Here is a 20,945-nt window from a genome sequence, read left to right on the forward strand (position 1 = left end):
TAGTCTAATGTGTATGGGGGTCTTTAGTCTAATGTGTATGGGGGTCTTTAGTCTAATGTGTATGGAGGTCTTTTGTCCAATATGTATGGGGACCTTTAGTCTAATATATATAGGGGCCTTTAGTCTAATGTGTATGGGGGTCTTTTGTCCAATATGTATGGGGGCCTTTAGTCTAATATGTATAGGGGCCTTTAGTCTAATGTGTATGGGGGTCTTTAGTGTAATGCATTGGGGCCTATTGTCCAACGTGTATGGGGGCCTTAACTGTCGCAATCTTTTCAGTGTATTGTCAGGCAAAGCATATCCATTTCTTCCAATATGGTAAAAGTAAAACACTTTTTGCTCCTTCTAGGGGCTGCGTCATCACAGGTTACCTAATTATTTTCAGTGGGAAATAATCTGTATCCCACAGTTTCAGCGTACCCCACCTGCGTTTTAGTGCCACGTCCTATGTTCTGTAAAGCCGGTGTAAAGTCGGACTGCAGATCATTTCCCAGGGAAATAAAATTGGATTGTATGTTATCCGTGCAGCTGTCTGCTCCAGCACAATAGAAGTCACATTATATAGCATGTCCCATTGATTGTAAAAATCAAGTCCCATCACTTAGGTCGTCAGCTCTGTTCCTATTACCAGTGACATGGGACGGAGGAATAAGCATAAGGATAAGTCAGCGTTCGTCATAATAAAGAACACATCTCCACCAATAACCTTTATACTAGTTCCACTCATATTACAGAGCTGAGGTGGGGGTCTGATCGCTGTGTATAAAGAATGCCGCCATCTATCCGCTCTTCTCCTAAATGAATAACATGCATTGCAGAAAACTTTCTTGACATGATGAATATGGAATTGTTGATCACCCCCCTTGCATGAGATGTGTAAAGAGAAGAAGAACATGTTTTCGATTGAAGAAATGAATTTGGGGCCCATATTTTACCCACTTTTTCACAAAAGGTCTCTTGTTCTGCATCTCCCATATTTATTACTACCAGGATAACACCGGCACGGCTCTCCGCACATCCACCACTCATTACATACCACCGACAGTTCATTTACTATCTGGCATTAAAGGCTCTTCAAGGGGGAAATCCACTGCCCACCTGGTTGTAACTAACAGAACCGTCTATGTCTTTATATAATGAAGTAGCTGTCAGTAATATATAACGTCTCCTAGATACACTATGTGGAGAAAAGTATTGGGACACGTTACACCTTGAATAGTCTCCCAATCTACGTCCATAAGCTTTCATATGGAGTCGTTCCTTTTGCAGCTATTCTGGAAGGCTATCTACAAGATTTTGGAGGTGTCTGTGGGAATTTTTGCCCCTTCATCCAAAAGCGCATTTGTAGGGTCAGACCCTGATGTTGGGGAGAAGCCGTGCTCACAATCTCCGTTCTAGCTCCTCTGACAGTTGTTGGATGGGGTTGAGGTCCGGGCTCTGTGTGACCGGTCATGTTCTTTGATATCAGACTCCGTCAATCATGTAGTAATTGACCTTGTGCACTGGGCACATTCATGGGGAACAGAAAAGGGCCATCTCCAAACTGTTCCCACAAGGCTGGAAGTAACAGTTTTCCAAAATACCTTGATTTGCTGAAGCATTGAATTGTGTAAAATTGTAAAGGTTTTGTAAATACCAACAATTTATTAAATTTCCCTCTTAGTAAAATTCTTTTCCATTCTCAAGAACAGAGGGATTTTTATTTCAGTAGTATACTGCTCATTCTCATTGCCAGTGTTGCCGGTTTCCTAGGCAAGGAACGCAAGCTTGCAAGTTGCTACTCCGAAGCGGCCTGTGATGCTGGATCTAGCCAGCTTCAGAACCCTAGCGCCTCTGCAAGCTGCCCCAGAAAGCAGGCAGTTTGGAGCAGTAATCTGTCAATCTTCAGGCACACGCAGGCCCTCCCGCAAGTGGTTAAGCTTGGAGCCAGTGGAGTGGAGCACTCCTGAATATAGGTACTTGTGTGTTTCGGGGCTAACCCAGTGAGGTGGTTCCTCTCAGCCTCAGGTATGGGTGTGCACATGGGCGTTGGTACAGCAATGAGGAAAGCATGTAGGAAACAAGGACTTGACACACTCAAGAATCCTGGGAGCAGCAGAATGCATGCAGTGGAACCCAGCAGGAATGGAAGCAAATAAAGCACAGTGGGCACAGAGGGTGGGGTACACCATATCTTGAGACTCAATCCTAAAACATAGGTGTGTGTCCTAATGGACCTTAGATAGGATTAGAAGGATGACGTCATTGAGCTATGCCAGGCTATCTGCAAAACCCATTGTGGAGCACAACAGTGGGCAGCGGACTGAGGTGAAGGAAGCAGAACCCAGCATATCCAGGACAAGTGTGTAGCATCATGTTAACTCTTATAACATTTCTCTTCATTGGAACTAAGGGACCTGCAGGGGGTAAAATAGATATTTGAAACACTGCCTATTTGGCAAGTTTTCCCACCTACAAAGAATGAAGAGGTCTGTAATTTTTATGGTAGGTACACTTCAACTGTGAGAGACAGAATCTAAAAATAAAAAAACACAGAAAATCAAATTGTTTGAGTTTTAAATAATTAAATTGCATTTCATTGCACAAAATAAGTATTTGATCACCGACCAACCAGCAAGAATTCTGGGTCTCTCAGACCTATTAGTTTTTTTTAACGACGCCCTCCTACTTTGCACTTATTACCTGTATTAATTGCACCTGTTTGACCTCGTTACCTGTATAGAAGACATCTGTCCACATACTCACACTCCAACCTCTCCACCATGGTCTAGACCAGTGTTCCCCAACTCCGGCAATCAAGAGCCACCAACAGATCATGTTTTCAGCATTTCCTTAGTATTACACAGATGATGGAATTATTGGTCGTATCACCTGTGTAATACTAAGGAAATTCTGAAAACATGACCTGTTGGTGGCTCTTGAGGGCCGAGTTGGGGAACACTGCCATAGACCAAAGATCTGTCTAAGGACACTAGGGACAAAATTGTAGACCTGCAAAGTGATGGGATGGGACAATAGGCAAGCAGCTTGGTGAGAAGGCAACAACCGCTGGCACAATTAGAAAATGGAAGAAACACCACATGATTGTCAATCTTTCTCAGCCTGGAACCTCATGCAAGATCTCGAATCGTGGGATGAGGATGATTCTGAGAAAGGCCACGAATCCACCCAGAACTACACAGGAGGACCTGGTAAATGACCTGAAGAGAGCCATGACCACAATCTCAAACATCACCATTAGTATCACCCTATGCTGTCATGGATTAAAATCCTGCAGGGCACGCAAGAACCCCCCTGCTCACGTCAGCACATGTCCAGGCCCGTTTGAAGTTTGCCAATGGGGGCATGGGAGAAGGTCATGTGGTGAGAGTAGACCAAAATAGAACTTTATAGTATTAACTTCACTTGCTGTGTTTGGAGGAAGAAGGATGAGTACAACCCAAATAATACCGTCCCAACCATGAATCATGGTGGGGGAAACATCATACAGTACTTTGGATGTGCTTTTCTGAAAAGGAGACAGGATGACAAACTGTATTGATGGAGTCATGTGTTGCAAGATTTTGGCTAATAACCTCCTTTTCAGTAAGAACATTGAAGATGGGTCGTGGCTGAGTCTTCCAGCACAACAATGAACCGAAATACACAGCCAGGGCAACTAAGGAGTGGCTCCATAAGAAGCATTTCAAGGTCCTGGAGTGGCCTAGCCAGTCTCCAGACCTGAACAAATAGAAAATCTTTGGAGGGAGCTGAAACTCTAAATGTTGCCCAGTGACAGCCCCGAAACCTGAAATATCTGGAGATCTATATGGAGGAGTGGGACAAAATCCCTGCTGCAGTGCGTGCAAACGTGGTCAAGAACTACAGGAAACTTCTGACCACTGTAATTGCAAACAAAGGTTTCTGTACCAAGTATTAAGTTCTCCTTTTCTATTTTACCAAATACTTTACCAATACGTATTTTGTGGTTTATAAGACACACCCCAAATTTTGAGGAGAAAAATAGGAAAAAAACTTTTTTTAAAAATGGTGGTGCTTCTTACTATCCATGCGTCTTATTGCCTCCCGTGGGTGGTGGCTGTGGTGAAGCGAGGTCCCAGGGTCACTGCTGGAGGAGGCAAGAGTGGAGCGGTGCTGCAGGCCGCAGGCTGGGATGAGGGGGTGTTCGGATGTGCGCCGCTGTGGGTGTTCTTTGGTGCGGGGGCTCCACCGTCATTTTGTGAAAGCCCAGAGCCCCCACAGTTACATGGTTTACTATGCGGTGGACTCCGGGAAAATGGCTGCCAGGGGCGGCGCATGCGCAGATGGAGATCTCGGCACCAAGATCTCGTGAGATGAGATCTTCAAATTTTGGGGAGAAAAGTGCATCTTATAATACAAAAAATACGGTATTTCATACAATAAAATGCAATTTAATTATGTAAAAATCATACAATGTGATTTTCTGGTTTTTATTTTTAGATTCTGTCTCTCACAGTTGAAGTGTGCTTACAATAAAATGACAGACCTCTCCATTTTTTGTAGGTGGGAAAAACATGCAAAATTGGCAGTGTATCAAATACTTATTTTTCCCACTGTTCATACAGGAAGTATCGTGAAAAAAAAGGATGTCGGATAACTTTCATTTTTTTGGTTTGTAAATATTTTTAGGACTTGTATGTTCCAATTACGTGTTGCTGTGTATCTTGGTCCTCAGCGTCCATTCTCACAGCTGACCTATAAACCTAATATATCAGAAGCAGATTCTTGATAAATTAACAGACGGCGGATTGTGAACTGGCGTCTTTTTAATATAAAATTAATGTATGACATGCTTAAATTAGTTCCAGTACTTTGAAGCAACTTTCTTCATTTGCATTTCTATTGTCAACCTTTAAATTGGAATTGTTCTTTTCTTTTAACCTCTTTTCCATAACTTCAGGCTCCTTTTGTTCACTTTTCAAAAAACCACTCAAGACGTAACTTCAGAAGGAGATATGACACTGTTTATTGAGAAGTCACAAGTGTGGGCTGCGGTAGAGACAACCGAAGACTGAAATTCTTCTCATTTTAGAATCTTCTATAGAAGATCACATAGTGAATCGATCTTTCTATCTTTCTTACCCTGTCTCCCGCCTGTGCCTACCAGCTAGGTGGGGACCACTGCCGTGGGATGCCCATTGTTGTGATCCCCGCTGGTGCCCACTGTGGAACCATTCATGAAGAATGCTTGATTATTCCAAATTGAGTATCGCAGGATTCCATCCATGGGAAAAACTTCCACCCTTTGCCAGGAGATGTTTATACTAAGTGGGGTATGCAACAGCATGGCAGCAACCAATGCCAGGCTGCATTGTCTACCAGCTTCCCCCAAAACAAGGTTGATTGATGCTTTCTTCTAAATCCCATGTCAAAGGCGTCTATACATGCAAGTGATAAATGAGGGGATTATGCTGATATATAGTGAAATAGTTTGGGGGAGGGTAATGTGGTGGGTACATTGCATCACATCATGAAATCATACTCAAGGTGTGTTCTAATATATATGGACGCCGACTATACGGACACTTTCTGAAATCTATGTTCCTGGTTAAAAAGAAGATCATTTAAAGCACCACTCCAGTGTTTTTTTTATTGCAACACTGGCACTGGAGTGGTGCAAATAATCTAAGGTCCCTGCCCAATGTCTTATACTTACCTGCCGCTATCTTCATCTTTTATTGGCACCTTTACCTTTGAATTCCAGCAGTTTGTGACCTGCGGGATCACTCCAGTGTTTGCTGAGCGAGCTGGCGGTCACAACTCAATTTAAGTCTATGAGAGCCTTGTTTTGGCTTTTGCAGACTTGCATTGTGCCCCTTACATTTGACCTCCGTTCGCTCAGACGTTGCAGACACAAGATGGTTCCGTGGGACCAGAGTGGCATCCGGAAGAGCTGAACATGGTGGATAGTGAGTATCATATTAGATGCAGGGACTTTACATTAGCAGCACCACTTCAGTTTTCCAATAAAATACAATGCTGTAGTGTTGCTTTAAGAAAGAAAGAGGGGCAGAGGGTCAAAAGTAGGGACAGATGCCCAATAGAAAGTCTATGGGAAAGACAGATAGATAGATAGATAGATAGATAGATAGATAGATAGATAGATAGATAGATAGATAGATGGATAAATAGATGGATGGATAGATAGATGAACCGAAAAGTTGCCACTTGGGCTAATTCCTGTTTGGGAGGCTTTGCACCTACAATTTCTTTTACAGTGTGCTGTTCCCTTATTTTTTTGATAGATAGGTTACTTATTAATTATTTATTATTAGAGATGGGCGGGCACCTGGATGTTAGGGGTCCGGCGGGTTCAGCCAAACAGTTACACAAAGTTTGGGTTCGGATACCAGAACAGTACCCGAACCCGTGCCCCATTCACTTGAATAGGGGCCCAAGCATCCATTGTTTGCTGCGCTGCCATGTGCAGCAAACACCGCTTCTGAACGGCGGTGGAATCATCCCCGCTGGTCATAGAGCCACGGTTCCCACACAGTCAAAAGACAGCGTGAGTGCTCAACTGTGATCAGAGGTATAAAGTTTACCTCCGGTCACTGGTGTCAGCGGATGGAACTACACCTTCCATCATCCGACACCTGCTGCCACTAATAACAGCGAGAGCAGGAGCGGCTGATGGGTGTATTCATTAGCGGGCTCCTGCGCTGTAAATAAATAATTTATAGAAACGGCGTGGGTTCCCCTGCATTTTTGATAACCAGCCAGGCAAAACTCACAGCTGGGGGCTGCAACACTCAGCTGTCAAGTTCAACAAGGTTGGTTATCAAGAATAGAGCGGTCCCCATGCCGTATTTTTTAATTATTTAAATAAATCATTTTGAAAAAACAGCATGGAGTCCCCCCATTTTTGACAACCAGCCTTGCTAAAGCAGACAGCTGGGGGCTGGTATTCTCAGGCTGGTAAGGGGCCATGGATATTGGCCACCCCCAGCCTAAAAATAGCAGCCCGCAGCTGCCAGAAAAGGCACATCTATTAGTTGCGCCAATTCTGGTGCTTTGCCTGACTCTTCCCACTTGCCCTGTAGTGGTGGCAAGTGGGGTTAATATTTGTGGGGTTCATTTCACCTTTGAATTGTTCAGTGACATCAAGCCCACGGCTTAATAATGGAGAGGCATCTATAAGACGTCTATCCATTACTAATCCTATAGTTATATGGTAAATAAAGACACAGCAAGAATAAAGTCTTTATTAGAAATAAAACAAAACACACTTTTACTTTTTTATTTAAAAATAACAAACACAGTTATACTCACCAAACACCTATTCCACCGAAGCCCCCATATTCTGTAAGAAAACACAAATAAAAAACAGCAATATCCTTCACCAATCCATCCCGGTAAGTAATCCATATCTGGGGGATAATTAATTTCAACCTGGACAATGCCAAGATGCAACCATCCAGGCTGAGAACTACTGGTGTCTGAGCTGCTGCGAGCGCAGACTCAGTGACCGGCAGGACGTTATCGAGGTTACCTCCGGTCACTGAGGCTGTGTTCCCAGCCGGGCTGAACTGCTGTGACCTCGGTGAGATTCCCGCTAGCACCGGTGTTCAAGCAGCTGAACCCGAACAGTAACATGGACTTCCTGATGAAGTCCGTGTTCAGTGTCTGTGCCCGAAGAGTAGGTGAACTTTACTGTTCGGGTTCACCCATCTCTATTTATTATGCTTACTTATATGGCCAAGCAATCTTTCTCTACGATGGCATACTTCTTTTCACAGGAGCAGAGTTTACTACTCCGGTATAGGACTTGGATGTTCATCCCCATCTAGTACCTGGGACAAGATAGCTTCCAAGCCGACCTCGGGGTGTCCATCTGGACCACGAACTCCTTTGTGAAGTCAGGTTTAACCAAGACCGACTGTTTGCATAAGGCGAGCTTCAACTCCTTGAATGCCATCTCTGCTTCAGAGGACCACTTGGCCATCGACATCTTTGAGTCCTTAAAAAGATCAGTCAGAGGGGGCAGCTATCATGTTGAAATTTGAGATAAATCGCCAATAGTATCCCACAATTCCCAGAAAGGCCCAAACTTTCTTCTTGGAGACAGGTTGTGGCCAATTTTGGATTGCCTCCATCTTATTTAGTTGTGACTTTATTTCGCCCTTCCCGATGACGTAGCCCTAGTATTTTGCCTCTTCCATACCCACGGTACACTTCTTTGGGTTTATGGTAAACCCTGCCTTTCTCAGTGCACCCAGTATCAGCTGGACCTTCTGCAGCTGACTTCCCCAATCCGGGCTGAAGATCACAATGTTGCCCAGATAAGCAGTGACATACTTTTTGTGAGAGGATAGGATTCGGTCTGGAAATTAGCTGGGGCTCCTCGCAGACCAAACAGCATCCTGATGTATTGAAATCACCCATCAGGCGTAGAGAAGGACGTCTTCTCCTTGCCACTTGGGAACAGGGAAATTTGCCAGCACCCTTTTGTTATGTCCAGGGTGGGGATAGATCTGGCTGACCCTAGCCTCTCAATGAGCTCATCGACCCAGGGCATTGGATATCAGTCGAACTTGGACACCTTGTTTAGTTTTCTGTAGTTGTTACAGAAATACCATTCTCCGGTTTTGGGAATCTGATACGGCTTTTGGTTCACCCTCACAGGCGGTTCTGTCAGGATTTCATGTTCCACTACCTGCGTACAATCTGGCAATTCCAAAAACAGGTCCCGGTTCCGCTGAAGCAGCTCTCGGTTGCTTATGGGCTGGTGACAGTGTCTCTGCCACTTTGACATCTTCTGATTATCACTCTAGGAGAGAAAAGCACCAATAGGGTCTTATCCGATGGAGATATTTAGAGCATACAATCAGACTGCACTCACCTGATGTATCTTTAACAAGAGCATGTAAACTCATCAAAATCAACAGCTGCTGCAGATCCACAGGTCAAAATAGTGACCTAATCATTGTATAAAAACTGGTAAAATCGTGAATATCCTCCGCGCTGCTGTGCAATTAGAAATCCAGGCAGGTTGAAGATACAAATTGGTAGTTTATTCACAATCTCAACGCGTTTCAAAGTCAACATGAGACTTCTTCAGGAAATGATATCGCTTTAAATATTCCATCGGTTTATTATGATATGCACAGCCCTTCGGGCAAAACAGGAAATAACAAAACAAAATGGAATACAGCCTCTGCATCTGCGGTTATCCACCCGCTCAGAATAATAACCTCTCAATGGTTCAGTTTTTCCTTCTCAAAACACAAAACACTGGAGTTCCTCTCTCCAACCCTACTGAACACTGAATACCTCTGGGGGCCGACTATTTAAGCCCCAGACCACACCCTGGGGTGGAGATATGGTGGACAACCTCCCACCCAGTCTATGGTTCTCTACAAAAAGCCCAGCCCTTAAAATCGCCATTTACCCCTCTCAACATATAGTGTTCTGGAGGAAACTTATTGGTTTTAAATCACTGAAGCTAATAGCCTCAGTGAAATGTATCTCCCCGCCAGCACTTTACCAGTGACTTTGTCACAGTATATTTGTCACAAAATATATATATACAGCTCTGGCAAAAATTAAGAGACCACTGCAAAATGTTCAGTTTCTCTGATTTTTCTCTTTATAGCTATATTTTTGAGTAAAATGTAAATTGTTAATTTATTCTATAAACTTCTGACAACATGTCTCCGAATTTTCAAGCAATAAGTTTTGTATTTTTTTTTCTGAAAACGAGAAATGGTCAAAATAAAAACAAAACAAAACGGTGCTTTCAGACCTCAAATAATGCAAATAAAACAAGTTCATAATCATTTAGAAGCAACAATACTAATGTTTTAACTCAGGAAGAGTTCAGAAATCAATATTTTGTGGAATAACCATGATTTTTCATCACATCTTTCATGTGTCTTGGCATGCTTTCCTCCAGTCTTTCACACTGCTTTTGGTGCAAAAATTTAAGCAGTTCTTTGTTTTGATGGCTTGTGACTATCCATCATCCTCTTGATTACATTCCATAGGTTTTCAATGGAGTTCAGGTCTGGAGATTGGGTTGCTCATGACAGGGTTTTGATGTGGTGGTCTCTTAATTTTTGCCAGAGCTGTATATTCATGGACAAGTCATGAGGCAGGGTTGTCAGATGTTCCGGAATCAGATACAAACATATCAAGTAGTAAACCCAAGGGAAAAGTCAGGTCACAGTCCAAGGTCAGAATACCAGGAAGATAGTGCATCAGAGCAAAGGGGCTAGGCAAACGGATGGTCAGAATGAGGTCAGACAGTAATAGATCAACAAACAGAACAAAGAAATACAAGGCAAACCACTGAGCAGATGCTATGTCTGGGACTGACAGCTCAGCTAAGATGCAGGGTAGTCACCTGGAACAGGGAACACCTGAAAGAAGCTCAGCACCTCGGTTACCGTGTATGTCAGCAGCTGAGCACAGGCAGTGTCAGTGCTTACGGACACACATACAGTACTAGCTAACTTTAGGCAGCTCTCACTCTGGGAATCAGAAGCCCCCAACATGAAAAATGAGGGGTGTAATGGTGCACCAAATTCTCAGCCATACCAAGGGTGTCTTCTCAGGTCCTATACTAGTAATAGGTACAATGCTGGTATAATTTTTATAAGAGATAAGTCCCCTATATCCTGGTTTAAAAGATATTTTTTGGGACGGGGAAGATGACAGACTCCCATTAAAGGAAATTTTTAGTATCATCCACACACTCCCAACATTTCCGTCTCCTGGTAGGCATATGAGAACTCAGGCCCCCAATAGACGACAAAGATGAAAGGTGAGCTGGAAACTAACCAGCTTTCAACAGAAAACAAAGAAAAGTAATTCAGTGCCCAGAAAAGAGTCGGGCTTCAATCAGCGTCAAGCCTCCCTCCATTCATCATGGCCGATATACCCACTAGAGGCGCCAGGGCTTCCGCTTTTTATATTTTAGAGCAATAAACTAGAAAATGTTCAACTTTTTTGATTAAAAGTTTACGTAAGACGAATAATGAGGCATAAATAAATGTATACATACGGCTCAGAGGACCTTATTAGCCTCCTGTAATGTAGGGCTAATGCGATTTAAGAGAGCATATTGAACATCATATGTTAGCAGTTTTATTGAAAATGTAATGCATATGTTTATTTATGACCTTTGGCTCCGCCGCGTATTTCCATACTGTTGATGAATATATATATATTAGACCTACAGCGCACGATTTCACATTGGAACACATCTTAAAATCGAAAAAGCACGAAAAGAAACCCAACGTTGATGGCTGTGACACATAGGCGTGACTTTCTGCAGTTTGCCCTCTTTATATAGAAATGTATAATGCATATTAATATGAAGTTCTGGAAGTCGACAATCAATGTGTGTGTATATATATATATATATATATATATATATATATATATATATATATATATATATATATATATATATATATATATATATATATATATATATATATATATATATATAGTTCTCAGCTTAAAGGGGTTGTCCATTTTTCATAGTTCTTATTTGTTAGGTTTCCCAAAACAATAAGATGAGACACATTTTCCCTTTTCTGGAAACCCTATTAGTCAACTTTGTGCAGCAAGAAAACTGTACATTAAAGGGAATATATAATCAGAAAATTGGCCTATTGTTTAAATCAAGCTAAATGTGTTTTTTTTTTTAAATAATTTTTGTTATCTTTTTTTTTAAAGGGATCTTCTGGGACTTTAACACTGATGTCCTACCCTTAGACTAGGTCAACAATGTCTGACCCCCTTCGATCATCTGTTCCCAGTGTCGTCGTTGTTGTCTGGAAATGTTCAGTTACAGATCTTGCAAAGCTCCGTCGACTGTATAGTGGCTGCAGCACCTATTCAAATCTATAGGGGGCGCATGTGCAGTACCTGGCCGTGGCTAATATTTAGTCGACGGAGCTGTTCTATTCAGCTCCACAACTGAGCAGTTCCAGCCACCATCGACACCAGGAACTCGCTGTCACATCCCCACTGATCAGACATTGTTTACCTATCCTAAGGATAGACAGTCAATGTTAAAGTCCCGGAAAACCCTTTTAATGTTTTTATTTCATAATCTGTATCTAAAAATAAGAGATTTTTATACTGACCACTCGGGCTCTTTTAGATTCATATTACAGAGGAATTTTTACAGTCTCGTTATCAAAGACAGGGTTAAAATGACAGCTGATAATACAGGATCCAACAATCACAATAGGCTTCCCTCTTCATAATGACCTTTGCACACACTCATTAGATGCTTTGGATACAAAAGATATGATCTGAAGAACTCTATTGCTGCTAATGTGCATGTGGATTTCCTGAAAAAAAAATAAATCAGACTCGAATTAGCCTTATTTTTTTTTTTCTTTTTTTAATTATAACATTATATAAAAAAAAAATTACCAATAATTGTGTGAAAATAAATGTAACATAAAAACCTGATTTGATCACTAGGTAATTTTCTGATCCCATTCCCCTGCAGCTCCACCATGGGAGAATTAATAAATTGTATTGTGCCTGCTTAAACCAATGGGGGGCTGTCCATGTAATGCATTTGTATTGTAGAGCGAGAGATACGCTTCGAGGCTGCCCCTCTCTAGCGGATAAATTCCATAACGGGTTAAAAATGGGTTTAGTACAGCGGACAACCCCTTTAAGACATGAGATGGCAACTTTCTGCTTTGCTGATAACTTTTGCCGCTTAACCAGTTGACTTATGGGCCAGAGGGGACTCCGCTACACTACTCCTAGTCTCATAGCAAATAAAACACGTATAGAAGAAAAACTATAATATTAGAGGCAACTGGGCTTTATTTACTGCAATGGGAATTATGTCTCTCCCATCCCAGCAAATTATCACTGTGTATAAAAGAAACTGCTGCTTAGGTCACCCCATCAATAAATTATTAATATATAAACTCTACTTTTAGACACTTTCTATATACGTGCCGCGGTTCTCGTAATCGCCACTAAGAGCCTAATGTTTCATCCCCACGCAATTATTTGCAAAGACGCATTCAGACTATAAATACGTGCCAGTTCCTGTTGTGAACTGCGATCCCCTCCCTTGGAGACGCGCTCGCATTTGCATAAGACGCTGTAAGGATGGCGCCCATCGTGCCGGAGGGAATTGATTTAGGTAATTGAAAACATTTTGTTTGGTAATAAGGAAAATATAAACACTAGAGATTCCGGGTGCACATGAGATTCCGCCATGCTAATAACGGACCCTGTTTGCTCCGCTCTTGATATAGTATGATTACCGCTGATTAGCATTAATAGAGAGGCTTCTTCTGCGTCTTTAATCACAGGTGTGTGATTAGCATTGTGCGTGCAGATCAGGGACATCTGTCTTCTCATTACGTATTCCTCTTGTAGAGTGGGGCAATTATAGAGTTTGGATCTGCCGCACCCCTTCCTCGCTGTTTATTCTAATTTAGTGCTTATTAAATCTGCCACATGAAAAGAATGGTGCATTGAATGCCAAAATGCTTTTACACTGCAGAATGCCTGTCATTTCCCCCCGAATATGTTGGAAAGACTGTACGATTTTACTAAAGAGAACAGAAAGTTGACGTGGGTAACCGCCACCATCGAGAAAGGTCAACGACAAGTTGGAAACAATGTCGATAGAATACTACATAGGAATTTTAATTAATGTTAACGGTAGAGTTGGTGCAAATTGGTTTGCACTAATTGGTTCAGCGGCTACGTCAGTAATTTGTGGGAGCCTTGAGAATTTCCTGGCATCAGCAGATCTTTTTTTGATTTGTCAGCCTGGCGTGATGTCACATGTGCATCATGCCGCTACCATGACATTGTGCTAGGCAAGAAAATCAACAGAAGAGCCACAGATGCTGTTAGGAAAGAGGAGGTCCTCAGGGCTTCCGTTCAGTAACATTGCGCTAGCCCAGCTAATCAAAAGAAGAGCCATGGATGTCGTCAGGTACGAGGCAGTTCTTAGGGCTTGCCTTCCAATGACATTACATCAGGAAGGCTAATCAAAAGAAGAGTCACAGATGTCATCAGGTAGGAGGCCGTTCTTAAGGCACCTGTCCAATGACATTGCGCCAGGCCGGCTAATCAAAAGAAGAGCCATGGATGTCGTCAGGTAGGAGGCGGTTCTTAGGGCTTGCCTTCCAATGACATTACATCAGGCAGGCTAATCCAAAGAAGAGCAATGGATGTCGTCAGGTACGAGGCAGCTCTCAGGGCTTGCCATCCAATGACACTACATCAGGCAGGCTAATCAAAAGAAGAGCCATGGATGTCGTCAGGTACGAGGCAGTTCTCAGGGCTTGCCATCCAATGACATTACATCAGGCAGGCTAATCAAAATAAGAGCCATGAATGTCGTCAGGTACGAGGCAGTTCTCAGGGCTTGCCGTCTAATGTCATTGCACCAGACAGGCTAATCAGAAGAAGAGTCACAGATGTCATCAGATACGAGGCTGTTCTTAAGGCACCTGTCCAGTGACATTGCACCAGGCCAGTTAATCAAAAGAAGACCCATGGATGTTGTCAGGTACAAGGCGATTCTCAGGGCTTTCTGTCCAATGGCATTGTGTCAGACAGGCTAATCAAAAGAAGAGCTATAGATGGGATCAGGTAAAATGCGATTCTCAAGGCACCTGTCCAATGACATTACGCCAGGCCGGCTAATCAAAAGAAGAGCCGTGGATGTCGTCAGGTACGAGAAAGTTCTCGGGGCTACTGTCCAGTGACCTCGGATTACTGCCATGGCCAATGGACAAGGTCTTGTAAATTGATTCACACCAACTGTAATAAAGGGGCTGACCGAATTGTAATACTAGTAATCAATTCTAACGCTGTCCAAAATTACCAAATAATGCAGGTTAAGGAACATGTTCTTTATATTGGACAGGAGGAACAGTAGTTTCTCGATGGCAACATTTTGGGTATTAAAAGTGCTGAGATAATTTACATGGGATGTATGTAGATCTTATACGAAGGTTCACAGTACTGGAGATGTGTGAGATAAAGCGGTGACCATGAGGACAGACGGCTGAATCAAGAGTCATTAAGACATTATCTCGCAGAGGGCAATAGCCATGAAGGTTCTACTGATATTCACCTTCCGCCATTACAAAAAGTCACTCATATAACAGTGTCCAAAATGAACCACGCAATGGAGGCGAGATAAAAACTTTCAAGTAGCACCTTCACCTATGAGGACTTCTCATTGAGGAGGTCTATGCTCAGGCTCGGACTGGCCCATAGGGGAACAGGGGAATCCCCCAGTGGGTCCCTGAGCAGACATGGGCCCCCAACCCCAATATATGGCTAGTACATGGCATAATTCACATGATTTACTCCATACAGAAAAAAGCAGCATCTCATCATTCATTAACCAAACTACCCAGTTTATTATTACATAGAGAAATAGGTATATTTGTGAACAAGGGTAGTGTAATATTTGTATGCAGGTGAAAAGTGGGCCCTCAAAGTCATTGTTACTGGTGGGCCCTTGGCAGCCCAGTCTGACACTGTCTGTGCTGTGGACACTTTTTGTCCAAGGAACTCAGGAATAAGAATGAACTAAAAAAACAGGACATGTTGCTCTATCATGTTTTTAAAAAATAATATTTCACCTCACACTGATTTATCATTTCTTGGGTACAGAAAGTGACTTGTAGAAAGAACAGTCCAAAGCTTGGCTTTACCGTAGCTCAAAATCTAGATCATGAACTACAAATTCTGTTTCCATAGTGTCAGGTAATGTATTTCATGAGTTACATTATCACATCACACTTTATTTAGATGCTCCATTCAGAATATGTCCATATATTTCGCAACAGATTTCATATACAGTACAGACCAAAAGTTTGGACGCACCTTCTCATTTAAAGATTTTTCTGTATTTTCATGACTATGAAAATTGTACATTTACACTGAAGGCATCAAAACTATGAATTAACACATGTGGAATTATATACTTATACTTAACCAAAAAGTGTGAAACAACTGAAATTATCTATATATATATATAATTGTCTAAGGGGTACTTCCGTCTTTCTGTCCTCAACTTCCATCACGGAAATCCCGCGTCGCTGATTGGTCTCGGCAGCTGCCTGTCATGGCTGCTGCGACCAATCAGCGGCAGGCACAGTCCGATTAGTCCCTCCCCTACTCCCCTGCAGTCAGTGCCCGGCGCCCACTCCATAATCCCCTCCAGTCACCGCTCACACAGGGTTAATGGCAGCGGTAACAGGCCGCGGTGTAACACACTCCGTTACCGCTGGACCCTGTGTGTCCCCAACTATTTACTATTGATGCTGCCTATGCAGCATCAATAGTAAAAATATGTCATGTTAAAAATAATTAAAAAAAAAAAAAAACCTGCTATACTCACCATCCGCCGCCTTTCCCGCTCCTCGCGACGCTCCGGTGACCGCTCCATGCAAGCGGCAGGTTCCGGTGCCAAGGATGGTATGCGAGAAGGACCTGCCATGACGTCACGGTCTTGTGACCGCGACGTCATCACAGGTCCTGCGCTCATACCAACCCTGGGACCGGAAGCTGCCGCGTGCACCGCACACAGGGCCAGGACTTCAACGGGCCTTCGGAAGGTGAGTATATGTTTATTTTTTATTTTAAGTCTGTATACTATGTGGCTCTGTGCTGTATACTCCGTTGCTGTGCAAGATACTACGTGGCTAGGCAATATACTACGTGACTGGGCAATATACTACGTGACTGGGCAATATACGACTTGGCTGGGCAATATATTGCGTGACTGGGCAATATACTACATGACTGGGCAATACACTACGTGGCTGGGCAATATACTACATGGCTGGGCAATATACTACGTGGCTGGGCAATATACTACGTGACTGGGCAATATACTACGTAGATGGGCAATATACTACGTGACTGGCCAATATACTACGTGGCTGGCCAATATACTACGTGGCTGGGCAATATACTACGTGGCTGGGCAATATACTACGTGGCTGGGCAATATACTACGTGACTGGGCAATATACTGCGTAGATGGGCAATATACTACGTGACTGGGCAATATACTACGTGGACATGCATATTCTAGAATACCCGATGCGTTAGAATCGGGCCATCATCTAGTGTCTTATATTCTAGGTTCTTCAAAGTAGCCACCTTTTGCTTTGATGACTGCTTTGCACACTCTTGGAATTCTCTTCATGAGCTTCAAGAGCAGAAATAGTCTTCCAACAATCTTGAAGGAGTTCCCAGAGATACTTAGCACTTGTTGGCCCTTTTGCCTTCACTCTGCGGTCCAGCTCACCCCAAACCATCTCGATTGGGTTCAGGTCTGGTGACTGTGGAGGCCAGGTCATCTGGCGTAGCACCCCATCACTCTCCTTCTTGGTCAAATAGCCCTTACACAGCCTGGATGTGTGTTTGGGGTCATTGTCCTGTTGAAAAATAAATGATGGTCCAACTAAATGCAAACCAGATGGAATAGCATGCCGCTGCAAGATACTGTGGTAGACATGCAGGTTCCTTATACCTTCAATTTTGAATAAATCCCCAACAGTATCACCAGCAAAGCACCCCCGCACCATTACACCTCCTCCTCCATGCTTCTTGGTGGGAACCAGGCATGTAGAGTCCATCCGTTCACCTTTTCTGCATCGCACAAAGACACGGTGGTTGGAACCAAAGATCTCAAATTTGGACTCATCAGACCAAAGCACACATTTCCACTGGTCTAATATCCATTCCTTGTGTTCTTTAGCCCAAACAAGTCTCTTCTGCTTGTCCTTAGCAGTGGTTTCCTAGCAGCTATTTTACCATGAAGGCCTGCTGCACAAAGTCTCCTCTTAACAGTTGTTGTAGAGATGTGTCTGCTGCTAGAACTCTGTGTGGCATTGACCTGGTCTGTAATCTGAGCTGCTGTTAACCTGAGATTTCTGAGGCTGGTGACTCGGATAAACTTATCCTCAGAAGCAGAGGTGACTCTTGGTCTTCCTTTTCTGGGGCGGTCCTCATGTGAGCCAGTTTCTTTGAAGCGCTTGATGGTTTTTGCCACTGCACTTGGGGACACTTTCAACGTTTTCCAAAGTTTTCGGACTGACTGACTTTCATTTCTTAAAGTAATGATGGCCACTCGTTTTTCTTTACTTAGCTGCTTTTTTCTTGCCATAATACAAATTGTAACAGTCAATTCAGTAGGACTATCAGCTGTGTATCCACCAGACTTCTGCACAACACAACTGATGATCCCAACCCCATTTATAAGGCAAGAAATCCCACTTATTAAACCTGACAGGGCACACCTGTGAAGTGAAAACCATTCATGGTGACTACCTCTTGAAGCTCATCAAGAGAATGCCAAGAGTGTGCAAAGCAGTCATCAAAGCAAAAGGTGGCTACTTTGAAGAACCTAGACTATAAGACATAATTTCAGTTGTTTCACACTTTTTTGTTAATTATATAATTTCACATGTGTTAATTCATCGTTTTGATGCCTTCAGTGTGAATGTACAATTTTCATAGTCATGAAAATACAGAAAAATCTTTAAATGACAAGGTGTGTCCAAACTTTTGGTCTGTACTGTACTTCCGTAGCTGGCAAGTATTTTTTCTGGATTCTGAGATCTTTGAGAAAACACAATGACCACATACTATATAGAAACAATGAGTATTGTCTGATTATACAGTAAGGAGGCGTTCATAAGTCAAGTCTCAACTCTGTGTTCTTCTTTTTCTAGGGGAGTATGTTGTGATGGTTGAAGACATTACCAGTCCACCATTCCTGGGACAAACTCTCCCAACCGCTTTTAAACTCGTAAGAATTGTTTCTGAGAAGTCCAAGGGAAAAATGAACCGGAAATCTGAAATTTTACTTGTTCCCACTATGAACTGAATCTGTTGAGTTTTAATGTGTGTTTTTTTCCATATGTATTAGTTTATCTGTTAATAACCACATTTTACAACTTTTTTTGTGAATTTAGTTTGATTTTATAGTTCACAAAATCAAATTTGAAAGTTGCAAAGTTACCATAATAGATAAAATACCAATTATAGACTGAGATAACATGTAGATGACCCCAAAGTGACAAGGTAAGTATGAAGGTTGACCTTGGGCTGTGATTATGGTCACCTATTACATACTGTCAGAGTTGGGTGGACCCTTAGGGAAGGGTCCACCACTTTTCACTTACAGCGGTGTATCTTGGGGTATAGTAACTGTGATGTGCACACTGTTTTTTTCTGGGAAAGGAAAGACACTTTGCTTTGCCCAGGGTCCTTAAATATAAGTACCTTGATAAAGCCTCAGGCATGCGAAATGGCTGTAGGTTTTCTTCTCTACATCTTTTCTCAACTATTTGTCTATGAACTGAATAAAGTGATCTAGATGATTAAAGATCAAGTTGGTAAGTGTCATTCTCAGTCATCTATTTCTACTGGACTCTTTAAACTTAAAGTAAGGTCAGAAAACTGATTCTTTATCGTGGGTGAAGAAAGTCTAGGTAAGACCAGGGAGCTTCAGCCCTGGATCTGCAGGGGAAGGAAAAGGCGAGGATAGTTTCTTTTTTTTTTCTTTTTTTTTTTCTTTACAGCTGGAGCTTCAGCTCTGGATCTGCAAGGGAAGGAAGAGGCAAGGATAGTTTTTTGTTGTTTTTTTTTACAGCTGGAGCTTCAGCTCTGGATCTGCAAGGGAAGGAAGAGGTGAGGATAGTTTCTTTTTTTTTTTTTTTTTTTTTTTTTTTACAGCTGGAGCTTCAGCACTGGATCGGCGAGGATAGTTTATTTTTTTTACAGCTGGAGCTTCAACTCTGGATCTGCAGGGTAAGGAAGAGGCGAGGATAGTTTATTTTCTGGGGTTTTTAATGAATATTTGCAGCTGGTTTAATTTTTTTTTTAAGTTGGATAACTCCTTTATAGGATTTGTGTGTATTACGTACCACCACATCTTCAAACCGGGCATTATGGGTTCCCGCTCATAGATCCCAACCTGTATTATCTTCACACAATCTCCTCTAGGAATTATCTTTTACACTTGGAGAGACTTTGTTACTTGTAACAAAATAACTCATGAATTTAACAAAGCAGAACGAATCGATCTGATAAGGTGAGATATGCAGACATCATCAATCAGAGATTCCGTGCAATATATTCACAAGTAGATTATTCCCTCTGTCCTCATTATTTTGCAACTGTGTTTTCTCTATAGCAACACATTTCCACCCCTATGTAAAAACATGCTGCATCTCCTGATATTAATCGGACATGTATGTTACATTTCATAAAGAATTATTGATGCCTTCACATCTTTTTAATATACTGAATGTTTAAAGGGGTTATCTGCAGGTCATGTTTCAGAAGCTACCATTCCTCTGGCCTCCAGCTTCCGATTTGCCATAGTTGGGGGGTGCGGGGGTGCTGTGATTGACAGGTCAGATTAGTTACATCGCCACACCACTGGTCCAAACTCTTCATCCTCCGAAGCTAAACAGAGGCAACTTTACTTCTACAGCATTGGATGAGTGCAAGAGCAATGAAGCTGGCCCGATCCAGCCAGTGTCAGAGCAGCCCTTACAAGCTCTTTTGGAAAGAGCTTGTAAGCACTGCTCTCCTTGCTTAGCAGACAGGCCAATGTTTATATACTACAGCCATTACCGGTAACCTTGTCAACAAGCAGTAAGCAATAAAATAAAAAAAATCATTCCAGTCTTAAAAACGAAGATTTTTGATAAGAAATAAATTGCAAAGTTTCTTGTTTTTGCAGTTTTGCCCATTTATGATGATGAGAAAACCCATTTAATACAGGTTATTTCTAGGTCCAGGATATGTTATCTAACTTTTCCATGTTTTCCACTGTCGTAAAGATACAGGGAAGGAAAGCTCCATCTGATCCTGACCTGGTATGGCCTTTACATGGAGCTTTTCATAGCTCAGATCATTCCTGGGAATGCAGTAGG

The 20,945-nt window shown here is 42.4% G+C and overlaps 1 protein-coding gene across 7 annotated transcripts in view; it reads left to right on the forward strand.

The window, feature by feature from the left end:
- The window catches only part of MORN1 (MORN repeat containing 1), a 401,375-nt gene that overhangs the window by 309,754 nt on the left and 70,676 nt on the right, over window positions 1–20,945 (forward strand). For 4 of the 7 annotated variants that reach the window (XM_077250080.1, XM_077250082.1, XM_077250083.1 and 1 more), the window contains one exon: window positions 18,732–19,415. The exons of 2 other annotated variants lie outside the window; for them this stretch is intronic. In XM_077250080.1, the coding sequence (XP_077106195.1) occupies window positions 18,732–18,886 (155 nt within the window). In that variant the 3' untranslated portion in view covers window positions 18,887–19,415. Of the gene's footprint in view, window positions 1–18,731; window positions 19,416–20,945 lie in introns of those variants that run through there. One more of the 7 variants, XM_077250079.1, reaches the window with a different exon arrangement.

The sequence above is a fragment of the Ranitomeya variabilis genome, chromosome 4 (assembly GCF_051348905.1).
Source record: "Ranitomeya variabilis isolate aRanVar5 chromosome 4, aRanVar5.hap1, whole genome shotgun sequence".
NCBI lineage: Eukaryota > Metazoa > Chordata > Amphibia > Anura > Dendrobatidae > Ranitomeya > Ranitomeya variabilis.